This window comes from Meleagris gallopavo, chromosome 5, assembly GCF_905368555.1.
Source record: "Meleagris gallopavo chromosome 5, MGAL_WU_HG_1.1, whole genome shotgun sequence".
Taxonomy (NCBI): domain Eukaryota; kingdom Metazoa; phylum Chordata; class Aves; order Galliformes; family Phasianidae; genus Meleagris; species Meleagris gallopavo.
The window spans coordinates 50,243,161-50,255,988 of NC_139408.1; the positions used below are offsets into that span (position 1 = coordinate 50,243,161).

General features: G+C 37.8%; 1 protein-coding gene across 8 annotated transcripts in view; it reads left to right on the forward strand.

Moving 5' to 3' along the window:
* Positions 1-12,501, forward strand: part of KLC1 (kinesin light chain 1) — a 59,659-nt gene extending 47,158 nt beyond the window's left edge. For 5 of the 8 annotated variants that reach the window (XM_085225711.1, XM_085225710.1, XM_085225709.1 and 2 more), the window contains exons 14-16: positions 1,986-2,116; positions 6,676-6,742; positions 8,095-12,501. In XM_085225711.1, coding sequence (XP_085081837.1) covers positions 1,986-2,116; positions 6,676-6,742; positions 8,095-8,160 — 264 coding nt within the window. In that variant the 3' untranslated portion in view covers positions 8,161-12,501. Of the gene's footprint in view, positions 1-650; positions 1,655-1,985; positions 2,117-6,675; positions 6,743-8,094 lie in introns of those variants that run through there. The other 3 variants (XM_085225714.1, XM_085225715.1, XM_085225713.1) reach the window with 2 other exon arrangements.
* Positions 12,502-12,828: the final 327 nt, after the last annotated feature.

Consider the following 12,828-nt stretch of genomic DNA (forward strand, 5'->3'; position numbering starts at 1 on the left):
TCTTTGGTTAAATTGGGATCTTCTGATCACTTTGTAGTGGGATATCTTGCCATTTCCAAGAGTCGTTGTAATTACTGTGTTGTTCCAGTTTCCATCTGTGAGACTGAATTTACAGCTCAGGTGGATTCTAATTTCTTAAAAAGTGAACAGAGTTTTGTCTGGAGGTTGGGGAAAAACCTTTCTTCTTTCAGTTTTGTTTGAGGAAAATTCCTGACAGAAGTTAAAGCTGAAATGAATGCACCTTGCTCTGTCGCTTTCTGGTTATTTTTTCCTTTTTTTTGCGTTTATCAGCTAAAAAGATCCTTTATTTGTTTACAAAGCGTGATGTTTAAAGCTATCCCTTCTTAAAGATGGTTTGTACTTCGTACCAATTCTATTTTAAAGCATGGAATCATTCATGCTCATTTACATGTTGCATATTAGTGATATAGGCCAGAGTGTAAATGCACAGCTACGTTCTGGTAATGGCGAGGGCCTGCACTCTGTACTTCAGTGCAGACACAGAACTTACTCTTAAAAAAAGAAAAAAAAAGTGTTTTGAGTGTGACCTAGAAATACTGTAAGCGTAACTGTACAAACTGTACAAAATTGAAAACTGTTGAATTTTTCCCAACAGTTTCATTCAGTTTTTCTCTCTCCGTTTCTGACAGGCCTAGATGCCTTTTGTGATTCTTATACTGTCTCCTGCATGAAGGGCGTGCACCATCTTCAAGCTTTAACTTCTCTCTTCAGTACTGACTGCTGTGTTTTAGCAAACCCCCTAAGATTCTTGTCAGAGCTACACTTCCCTGTAAACTGGCCATTCCTTCAGTGCTGGTGTCTTTTTGGTTTCTATTTCTGTACACGTGTAGCTTTGCCAAATATGTATCTAGTCATACAAAATGTTATTACAACCATTTGCTGTGTAATACATTAGTAAAGAATTAACAATGAACTTTATAAGTAGCTGTTCACTATGGAAAAAAGGTAGTTAAAAGTATCACACAAGATATTATTAAAATGGCATGATGGTGATCTTTACAGGAGGAAAAAAAAAAAACCCAAACCCTTAAAAGTAAGGCATGTTCTCCAAGTGCTTTAAAATGTATTTAGAGACCTATTACATGGTTAACATCAATATGGAACTCTGGATGTCTTCACTTATGATTATTCTAAAGTAGCATTGCTGTTTAGTCTTCGTGTGAAATTTTGGCAAATATGCTTTTCTCTACTAATCTTGGTGTTCAGTGATTTGTGTATTTGTCTTTCTAACTTCTAATAAACTCACTCCAACTCAGGTGTCTGTCTTTGTCTGCTTAATAGCACTTTGCTTTCTTCTACAACTCTTCCTCTCATAATCACATAGGGTATTTCTGAAGTAGGAAGTGGTCACTTCTAATCTCACTAAACTGTTTTGTTTTTTTTTTTTTAAGAGCAATATATTAAAAAATAAAATTATGCTCGCCTGAAAGCTTTGGATGAGCACAGCAGTGTAAAACATGAATGCAAGGTATAGAAAACGCATTTTTGACGTGTTTTACATTTGCCTTGGTGAGAGTTAAAATGATGCACATGAATTTAACTGTAAATGTCTCTGATCAGTGATGTTAGGATTAATTGAACGTGTTTGCAAATAATGTAGATGTTTAGAAAAAAAAAAATAAAACAGTTTTTTCCTAGACTGGAATGCTTTTGCTTGGGGCTTGTACTCTGTTGAACACAATGTGCTGATACGAAACGGTACCATGGTGATGGTGAATGGTTTGACATACTGTGGTGGCTTTTTTCTAATTATTATGAATCATCACTTGAGCATGTCTTCACATTTCAGAAATCTTTGATACAATTTGATGGAAGAAACCAATTTGGATTGGTAAAGTTGTACAGTATACTACAGAGCTACTTAAGTAATTTTACCACGTCAGTAATTATAACAAACGTTTTGGAACCAGGTTTGGGGAGGGCTACGAACTCTCGCAGTTTCACACCTGTTCAATTTCTTTCAGGATGGCACTGGATCTTTAAAACGCAGTGGTTCCTTTAGCAAACTTCGAGCTTCCATTAGACGCAGCAGCGAGAAGCTGGTTAGAAAGCTGAAGGGAGGAAGTTCACGAGACAGTGAACCCAAGAATCCAGGGTAATTATCTCTTCTTAGCTGTGCTGGTGTGCCCTTGTTCTGTGCCCCTGCTGTAGCCTAGCGCAGTACCCAGGACGGTATTTTCTTCTCTGCTTAGCTAACTGCATGTCACGTAGAATATCGTAAAGAAAGATGAAATAGAAAATCTTTTCTTAGGCATATAATTGAAGTTCTTTCACATCTGAGGAATTATATTTGCTTTTGAGAGTTAACTCAGTTCTTAACTGTCTTTTTCCTTTTTGATGCTTTAACCACTTGAACAAAAAGGCCTCTTAGAATTATTGGTCAGTGTTAGTAAACCACAAAGTTCTCCTTTTCGCATGGTGATGAAGTTAATAAAGATGGTAAAGCTAGAATACAGTAAGCTGACATTCCTGCAGCTTAATATATTTATACATTGCTCTGTGCATAAGTGAATTACTGACTTCAGTCCTTCTCAGTTTGTATTTTTGGGAATACACATCTCAGAGAGCAGAGGAGAATGTTGGAAAAACTTGAACCTATTGATGCATCTCATGAGCATTTTAACCAAAGTGAAGTCAGTGGCATTAAGACTTTTAAAATTTTCTTTGTTACACTATGATTAAGGATTTGGATTTATGGATATTTCTAGTAAACACGTAACAAGTATTCATGATTTTCTGGCTGCTGCAGACACGTTGCAATGTTAAAAATGTAGTACTCCTGTTCTCTTAATAAATAAATGCTTTCAGCTTTCCCTCGCTCTGGAAAACTGAAACTTTTTGAATAGGTAATTCTGAATTAGAACAGAAAAATTGGTAGAAAATTCTTTGACAAAGTGAATTTTAACTTTCTAAAACAGTTAAATTAGAGAGCTTGGATTCACTTCTGGTAGAGTGACTGCATCTGTGAGAAATAAAGCAGGTGATGATTTGTCTGAGACAGTGATCTGCAGGCAGATTCTCAGTCTGTTTTGTTAGTGCCTTCAATGAAATTTTGCCTTACTGTTTTTATGTGGCTCTAAAACATTGTGTACAGCTGCAGTATACACAAAGATTTGTGATTATTCATCAGTCTGTTTAATACTCTTCCTGACATACTTGCTTTTGAACTTCAGCCTGATCTGATTTTCCAAATTTGTAATTGACATTTTACTCTGAGCTGTCACACTTAGTTTGAGGACACTGAAGGCACCTTGATTTAAGTACTAGCATTTCTATACCTTGCTTGACATTTCTTATTTCTACCTAAAGTTCATACATCATAGTGCAGGCATGTTCTCTATCAATATGAATATAAATTCAGACCTAATTTTGCATTTTTCTTTTTCTTTGTTGTTTCATAAAGATAAAATTTTATTCTTTGTTTTTTGTATTAGAGAGCTAACTGTCTGCAATAGAAGTGACTGCCTGATGATTGGTATAGAAAATTAGAGTTAAGCATAGCTGAAGACATTTGGCTTTGCAGCATCCTGAAAAAAACTGTTCTTTTTGTCTGCATTTCTGTAACATATTTGACCAGTGATTTACCCACTTTAATGCTAATTATACTTTAGGTTCTCTATCACCTTAGATAGAGAAATGATAGGAAATGAATTTGGAAAGATGGCAATATATTCCTTGCTTTTCCTTTCTGACAAAATAGTCTTGCTTTTAGATGTCAGTGTAGTACTCAAAGAACAGTGTTTTCTCAAAACCTGTAATCAACGTGTTGCATTGGCAGACTTTTATGTAGGTATGCATGTTGAGTGTGTTGACAAATATTAGAATTTGTGTCCATGTAAGATACAGAACCTTTTAAATCTTAATTTATACTTGCATATGTTGTTAAAATTAGCTAAGGTGTTAAACACCAACATTGTAGATCATTAAGTGTAGATGTACATATTGATAATGTAATAAGATATTTGAATTTTCTTCTCTGAAAAACCTTGAAGTTGAGTTAAATACACTTCTTCTGAGTTTGATAAAAGGGATATTAAGTTTTTATAATGCCACCCATTTTGACTTCTCATTATACACTAAATATTTCAATTTTACTTGAAATATTGCATACATAGTCACTGCATACATAGAAGTCAATTTTGCCAAGTCAGCCACTCTAGGTAAAGATGTAGGTACCTCCCTCCTTATCTGCATTACCTCTGCATTTGCTACTAGTGGCTCTGAAGATTAGAATCATAGAATCTGTGAGGTTAGAAGAGACCTGCAAGATCATCCAGTCCAACCATCCACCTGTCACTGATACTTCCCACTAAACCACGTCCCTCAACTTCAATCTGAAGTTTATTTACACCTGCTGCTTGTACTGTGCTTCTGTAAATAGTAATTGGCAGCGCTAGTCTGATTCTAAATGAGAAATGCTCAGAGAGTAATACATAAATATCACTCTGTGAAAGAAAGGCTTTTCATCTTGCTGCTTGATACAGAAAGAAAATAAAGTGGAAAATGTACCAAAACATTACTGTCAAAAAGCCTTCTGCTTTAATTTAAACAGAGAAAACAAAGAACAAATTTCCTAAGAACTGTTCCTTGGAAGATACAGTATCAGAAGCATAGTACCAATTTTTATCATATTTCAGAATTCAATTCTGCAGTAATTTAACCTTTTTTTTTTATGGTGTTAGGTTTGATTTTTATTTTATTTTATTTTTTTCCCACTTACAAGATTTAGGTCTTAGAGCAGAACAGTTAAGACTTTGTAAGTTAAAAAAAAAAAAAAAAGCTTTTGCTGCTGTTAAATGTTCAGCAGAAAGATAACTGTGTCCTTGCTAATCAGACAGCCAAATTTCTAACATGGAGAGAAAGCATTTGCCAACTGAAGTTTTAATGTATTTCTTAATTAAAGGTTAATTCTTCATAAAGTGTTTGATTTCTAAAAACAAAAAAGTATCTCATGAGAGATTAAAAACAAAGTGGGCTTTTTGTTTTTATTAATATATACTTCAGCAAGGGCCTAAAAATTGTACCATGGAATTATTTCTTTCCCTGGCAAGCTTTCCATACACCTTTGCCCTCTTTTTCACGAGGATTTTATGTGATATTTGTGTTCTATTGATTAACTGGCTTTGACTTCCATTTATAACTCTGTTGTACATGTTTCCTTGAGGGAAAGAAAGGCGTATACCATGCATGAGTCTTTGCTTTGTTGTTGCTAACACTCATGTCAAATATTTAAAATTGTGTGTGCTCTAGCTTTTGAAATGCTAGGAAAAAAACCCAGTAGGTCTGTGTTGTGCAGCATCTGTTGCCTGTGTTCATCAGTGTTTTGGTTCATTATTCTGCTTAGCCTTTACTTTATGAAAGCATTTAAACCACCATGCTTCACTTTGACTGTTGGTAGTCTTCAATAGAAGGACAATCTGGTTAAATGTGATGTGAAGTGTATGGATAAACCTCTCCATGTGATTGGAAGGCCTGGGAAGCTTTGCCAGGCCCATAGTAAAGATGTAGGTAGTGCTGCAGGACAGCTGCTTCGTTCTGTCACCAGGAGCTCACCAGTGTGTATTCAAAGCTCTCATTCAGGAGCTTTTAACTCCTTAAAGAGCTGGTCAGAAATCAAGGCAAACCTGGGACATTCGGAGTAGTGCACAGACTCTGAGATAGAGGACATCACTGTGAAGCTTGAGACTAATCTGGAATTTTGTTACGCGCACTCTAAAATATTTTTGTTAAATGATGTACTTGTTGAGAAATGTAGATACAATCTACATTTGGGTTGGAAAGGACCTTTAAGATCATCTAGCTCCAATCCCCTGCTGTAGGCACCGGACCAGGTTGCTCAAAGCCCCATCCAGCCTGGCCTTGAACACCTCCAGGGATGGGGCATCCACAACCTCTCTGGCAAATAATGAGTTCTCAATTCAAACGGAAGTAGATATTGCTGTCAGTGCAGTGATATTTTGACTGTCAGTAGTTTGTGTGTAGGTGATTCCATTTGTTGCTTTTTCCTCACCTGTTGCTTTCAGTACAGCATTGTAGGGCTGCTACTGCTGCTCAGAGCGTTGTTAAAGCATGACCCAAGTAAGCAGCAGCTGCCATCTCGTTTCCCTTCACTTTGATATGCACAAAATAAAATATTTTAAAACATATTTTGAAATAATAGTTTCTGAACATTGATATAGACAAGGCATAAAGTACTCAACTCATGTTTGGTTTAGCTTTTCCAAGTTAAATGCTGCCTATGTGACAATCTATTAATTTCACCATTTTCTCCTGAACTGTCAGAATGTTTGGCTTTTATAACAAGATGTGTAAATATGAAAATGAGGATTAGGTAATTAAAAATTAGTGCTAAGTGAGTGTATTAATTTGATGTGCTTTAAAAAATTGAGATTTTATTTTGAATTGCCATTAAATCCACTGCCTGAAGTGATTAAGCACTGAGGAGCTTGTAATTGATTTCATATGTAATTTAGAACTGAATATAATATTTTAATCATATAATTATCTTAAAGAGTATTCCTCAGATCACTTTGGGGGCTTTGTTAAAACTCCCTTAGCTGTGCATTGGTCATTGTTATACTTGTGTTTTTAGAGCTGTCAGTGTTCAGCTATTCTGATGGGTTTATCCTTGCATGTTCACTGTCCTGGTTGCAGCATGAAGCGTGCCAGTTCTCTGAATGTTCTTAACATGGGTGGCAAGGCTGCTGAAGATCACTTTCAAGTAAGAAGCCCTACAATATTCTTATCAAAATAGATGATATTAGTAGGGTTTGGGATAAAAAGGTTACGTAAATAATGAAACAACAAACTCCTGGTGATTGGCAAGATCCTACTTGAGTAAGGTACCAAAAGCATATGCTTAATGCATGATTCTGTAACGCTTCTTGTGAACTGTATTTAAGGAAGTGCCCAAGTCTTGAGCAGAAAGCATTGGTTTTCATGATATCAAGCAGTCTCTGGGTTTGTCTAGCTATTACAATGGATACGAAAATTCTGGAATATTATGTACTTCAAACACTTAAACAAAAAAGAAAAAACAACCCAAGAACTTCTAAAGCTTGGGTTCTAAGTGTTTTTTCTTCAGCATCTTTATTGAAAGGGGCCCCATTGTCCTAACCTCTGTGCATTTTTAGATATCCTTAAACATGACCTCAGTTATTTCTGAGGGTGGAGAGGAGCAGTCTCTAAAAGTTTGTCCCATCTGTGTTATGCTTTGCTAAAACAAAAGCTTAACTATATACGGTGTGCCCGATTGCCGCTTCCCATTTTCTGTTTTTCCCTTAATCAGCCATTGTTTCCTATTTTGTCAACTAAGCTAGCAGTGTTCCACGTCCTAAACAATGTTGTGCATTTTACTAACGCCATAACTGTAACTAATTGTAGGGAAGTGTAATTGCTTCTGTACTAATGGAACTGCACGTGAGGATCTTCCTCGCTATTTGTCTTAAAGTAGCAAGAAAGCCCAAACTGTGACTCTCATTTTGCTATTGAATGGCATACAGATTTGGTTGTTACCTCCAATGAAAGTACTGCAGAGGTTTCTGTAGTGTGAAATGTGTGCAAGTCTTTGCACATTGTGAACTTTAGTCAAGAAAATCCATCAGGATAAAGCATAAATCTCAGTAGCAACAGTGCTAAGGTTTCCAGCTGTCATGTCCTGAGTGCCACTAAGCTGAATTCTCAGTATTTAATTGATGCTACTTCTAGAAGAATTATTTATTATTTGTGTACACACTGCAAGGTACAAACGAGCTACTGACTTCTTGTGAGCTTTTCTAGTTCACCCACTGCAGAAACTTGTGGCGCTTCCCACAGATGGGTATTCCTGCCTTGGGTAGGACCTGGGTTAGGATCTCAGAGGGTGTGCTGGTCTCAGTAGATCTGTGCAGTAGCAGTAGCTGAAAGCTGGGGAAAAAGATTCTCATTAGAGTATGCAAGTCCCTCAACACAACGTCACAAGGTCAGTTCTCTCTAGTTCCTTACGTTTTTCTTCCTGTTAGTAATTTTACTTGCTTCAATTATCTGGACACCTGCATAATTTATTTTTTGTGTGTTTTTCCCCCCTTCACACAGGAACGAAATAATTGTCTGACAGACTCGAGAGCTCTGAGTGTCAGTCAAACTGATTTGGCGCATTGAGATTCTTGGAGAGAAGCTAGCTAATATTCCTTTGTGAATAAAGAAGCACTGAGATCTTCAAAGCTTTGGTTCCTCATCATTATGTATAGGAACACATAGTTTGTAGATTTTTCTTTCGGTTTTGCAACGGACTGCTGTTATTACTTCTCTAAATAGGGATAATTTAAAATGTGGTGTAGGTGGGTATTTTCTTCTGAAAGAAAACTACATAGGTATATATTGCTCATTGCACTGCTCCCATTCATGTTTCTTACATCGATTTCTTTAGGAGGTCTGAGTAAAAAAAGCAGCCAAACAACTGTAAAAACGCAAACATATTTAAAGCATACCAAAAGGCAGAGATGTTTGAAAATGAGGGCAAAATGAAATGTGTAGTAGTAAATATATGGAATGCTGGAGAAAAGGATAAGTTGTGTGCATTACTGTATCCATTTGAACTGAACATACTGTATCGGTGGGGCTGTCCATCGTTCCACTGATTATTTTAATGTTAAAGACCTTAGCTAGCAAAACAGCACTTAAAGCATGGATTACTTAACCACTAGATTGAGCTAACATGTTTTATAAGAGATGACTGGGTTACGTTACATATAGCATGAATAGGAATTCCTGTGACCATAACTTAGATACCCATCGATAAAAGTCTTAGGGCACAATAATGGATGGAGATAGAACAGCTCAAGCTGATGAGGACAAATGGAAAATATTTTGGCCTTTGTCTCGTATGGTGGAAGGATAACTGAAGTTCTGGACTGCATCTGTCCCAGGGCAGCTGCTGTTGCTCCTGGGGAAACACCACGCCTCAGGTTGACTTTCTCGCTTGTCCATTGGAATTTGGTCCCTGTTCTCTGCGTGCTCCGAGCGCTCCGGCATTTCCCTGTGCTGATCCCAAATGCTGCCTTTCTCCACAATAGCTGATGCCAGCAGAAGCGTGCAGCTGCAGGCCAGGCTGCTGTGCTGGGAGCAGCTGCTGAGCAAAGGACCACTTCAACCTTAAGGGCCCAGTGGAAACACGGGATGCCGTCGGTGGCAAGCAACTTGTTTGGCCCCGCAGCTGTGTTACATCTACTTACAGTTACATGTGTGCTGTTTGTATAAAGGACTGCTGCTGGAAGCAAGTATGTAAGTTTTAAGTATTCCATAGGCAGTAGTGTTTTCTTTTGCTTTTCTGTAAAGCTTGTGATTTTGTTCATATTTTGTAAAAACTTTTATTTGTGTGAAGTTGGTTGAAAAAGTTTCTTTTTTTTTTTTTTTTTTTAAAGTAAAAATGTATTTGTAGTCATAGTTGTGAGTTAGAAAATGCAGAACAAACTTAGGGAAAGCTGGAATACCCATTCAGGATCAGCACTGACTGAAGGAGCTGAGAGACAAGTTTTAGTGAAGAGTCTTTAGAATTAGGACTTGTTAGAAGTATTCCTCTGCTTTGGCATCTGGTTCTGAGCTGTGTTACAGTAACTGATGTGTACTGCTGCGTATGTAATGCACTCGCCTATGTTTACCAGGAGGTACCGTGTCAGCATCTCTCTAAAGAAAGCTGCACGTAGTGCACCTGCTGCAAGGACAGTTTAGAGATGGTGAGATACGATGCTGCTAATATGTAGAAGTTTAGCACAGAGTAGTGCAATTCATTAATGAACTTGAGCAAGAACAAGTTGTTGCTCAGTTATCTTAACAATATATACTCATATAATGTAGACTCTTGAGTTTTAATCTTTTATTAAAGAGCTTTTTATATTAATATATATATATATATCTAATATATACTCATTTTTCCCTAAAGCAAAATGTGCTCTGTGCACCCACCAGTACGTCTCTCTGCAGAGAGAGGCTGAGCACTGTGCACAGAGCCCTGTGCTGGCTGCTCAGCTGAGGTAGCTGTGCTCTGTGCCAGCTCCCACTGCAGTGCTGCCGGCCCGTGGCAGTTCTGTGATAAGCTCTGACTGCAAACACCCCACAGGGTCCCTCTGTTCCCCAGCAGTACTGTGCTACTGCTATAGGAGTGGCTCAGTGGGCCTTCCAAGTGTCCTGTAGAGTTAAGTGTTTCACTCTGAAACGTTTCTAGAAGCCTAACTTACTTAAAAATAATTAAAACAACAACAACAACAACAACAACAAAAAGCTATTTGGACACAGAACTGAGTTTGGCAATAAGGAGCTATTTGAAAGAAATGGAATATTTTCAAACGGTTTTGTCTTCAACATTGAAAGAAAATTCTTTGCAGACTCAGAAGTTTAAATGGAAACAGAACTGTGTTAATGATCAAATGTACATGAAGCTTCCAAAATGACCACAGTGTGTGAGCTTTCTCTCTGAGGGTTGCACACACACACTCTTACTGTTGCTGGTTTTACCAGTACTGTGCTTTTATGTGTTTTCACTCTTATCTTCCAACACACTTCAAAACATAAGTCTGAATTGTTTGAGCTACAGCGTACTCAACAATTCTTACATTTAAATAGTTTTCTAGAAAAGAAACCCAAATTTCCTAAATCCCGAAGGATGATGGCCAAGCACTTTGAAAAGGTCTTACAGCTATGAGCCAGTGTGCTGGTTGTAGTGCGAGAGAAGCTTTTACCATGCAAAAACAAACTTAGATTCAACTTGAAGTCCTTGTGTTCCCATCAGGAATCAGCTACTGCCATGGCCTGGCTCGCATGCACTGCAGTTTCAGGTGGGCAGCTTAGTTTGCTTTTACGTAGGATTTTTTTTATGAATTCCCTGTTCTGGTTGTAGCTAGAAGTCTGCTGAAGTACAAGACCAAAAAACTCATCTGTTTAATTTTCTTGGACATCTTCAGTACCAAATTTAAATCAACAGGTCTGAAGCTGAAAGCTGAAGAAGGCCTTTGGAATGGACAGGCATCTTGGCAGGAGAATTGCAGCCTTGGTAGTACTGCTGGTTTTTAATCTGGCATGTGTTTCCTTGCTCAGAATCATAAAGCTGAACTTTATTATAAAGGTTACAAGTTGAGGTTATGCCCATGCCTCTCCTGTTTGCAGCAGCTCACTGAGGCTGGTGAGCTGCATGTAGGAACAGCCGTATGCAGACGATGGACAGGAAGCTGCCTGTTGCCTTTCTCTCTGCTTGTGCAGTAGTCTTTAGCAACACTGGCAACCTTTATCCTTGAGTTTGGATTGTTAGTTCTTAGTGTAAAATGCAACCGTTTCACGATCAGCTCTTCCAGGAGTAACCAGGCTGCTCTGATGGCTGTGCCTGTAGTGCTGCAAGGATGGGCACAGCGGTTAAGCAATAGAAAAGCAATGGGACGCATCTGAGTTTGTATCCTTTCTTAAAACAAAAGTTCCCAAACTTTCCAGAACTGTAGTAAATTAGAATTGGTTTTAAGCTCGAGAAATATTTGTCCAGTAATTTTGAAAAGTGTGGTTCTGTTGCAAGTATGTAGTAAAAGATGTGCAGTGCTTCATCAAAAGTGTGTTTACTGTGAGAGGAGCTCCAGTATTAGGATGTATTGTCTGACAGCTGCTAAGAGCAGGGCAGTTTGGGTTGTCAGCCTCTACTGAGAACAAACGTTAAAAGAGGTGATGCTGTGATGTTTTGCTTCCTCATAGCAACTTTACATTGTCACAGACATAGAAATGTTTGTATCAGTGTTGGGGTTTTCCTAAGTAGTTTCAAGGTAGATTTTTGAATATTTGATGTTTTTCAAATCATTCTGATAGTCTCAGTACACTGATTAGTCCAGGTCAGTAGTGAAGAAAAGATATTTTTTAATGTTGATTTGTCATTTTGAAGAAAATAGTTTTGGTTTTATATATGTATTTTTTTGATGCGTGGATTTCATATCTGATTACAAACTTAAAGCTTTCTAAGATTGGCTTTAAGATGCAGCATTTTGCTCTGCGTGTCTCATTACTGTTGGTTACAGCAATGAAAGAATCCAGTTTGGAGGTCCTGTTCGTCTCACCCCAGAACAAGTGGCATTTGTTACAAATAGTATTCACTGTCATTTCATCGAGAAACTTGTAATGAGATCATTTTGTGTTTTACTACATCTGCTTTCTTAATATATGCTCCATGTCTTTTTTTATCTTTACGAATTAACCTGCTTTTACTTCTCAAGAGCAGTCTGTTCCCAGAACTTGGTATGTTCCTTCTGAAAAAGGTCCCTTGAAACACATCACAGAGCTGAAGATTAATCTGAAACTGTTTAAGAGTTTTTCAAAGTGTAGAAAATATTTAAAATGCTCTCACAGGGTAAAAATGAATACACTCAACACATTCTAGAATGTAAATCTGTGTAAAAATTAGTTCCATTTTTCCTGTATAGAAACAAATTTTGGTTGTGAAATCCAAAGATGAATAAAGCTGTATAAAGGGAAGATTCCTAAACTGTATTTATTAAAGCTTGTGTGTTTCAGCAGTGTTAGCACCAGACTGACTGGGGCAGATGCTTCCCCAAATCAAAGGGGATGTCGGACCTTCATACCCCCAAAGCTGTTCTCATGTGCAGCGTGTTGGACCACAGAATGGGGGTGAATGTGACTGACAGAAGGGCCAGAAACTGCAGCTATTACTGCTGAGCCTTAAGACATACAGTAGCCTGTATGGCAGTAGCCTGCTCTGAATGCAATGCCCAGAGAACTAGGCTCGGGGCTGGGGGTTGATTGATTGCTATTAATCAGCTGCACCCACCTGTGGCTTTAAAA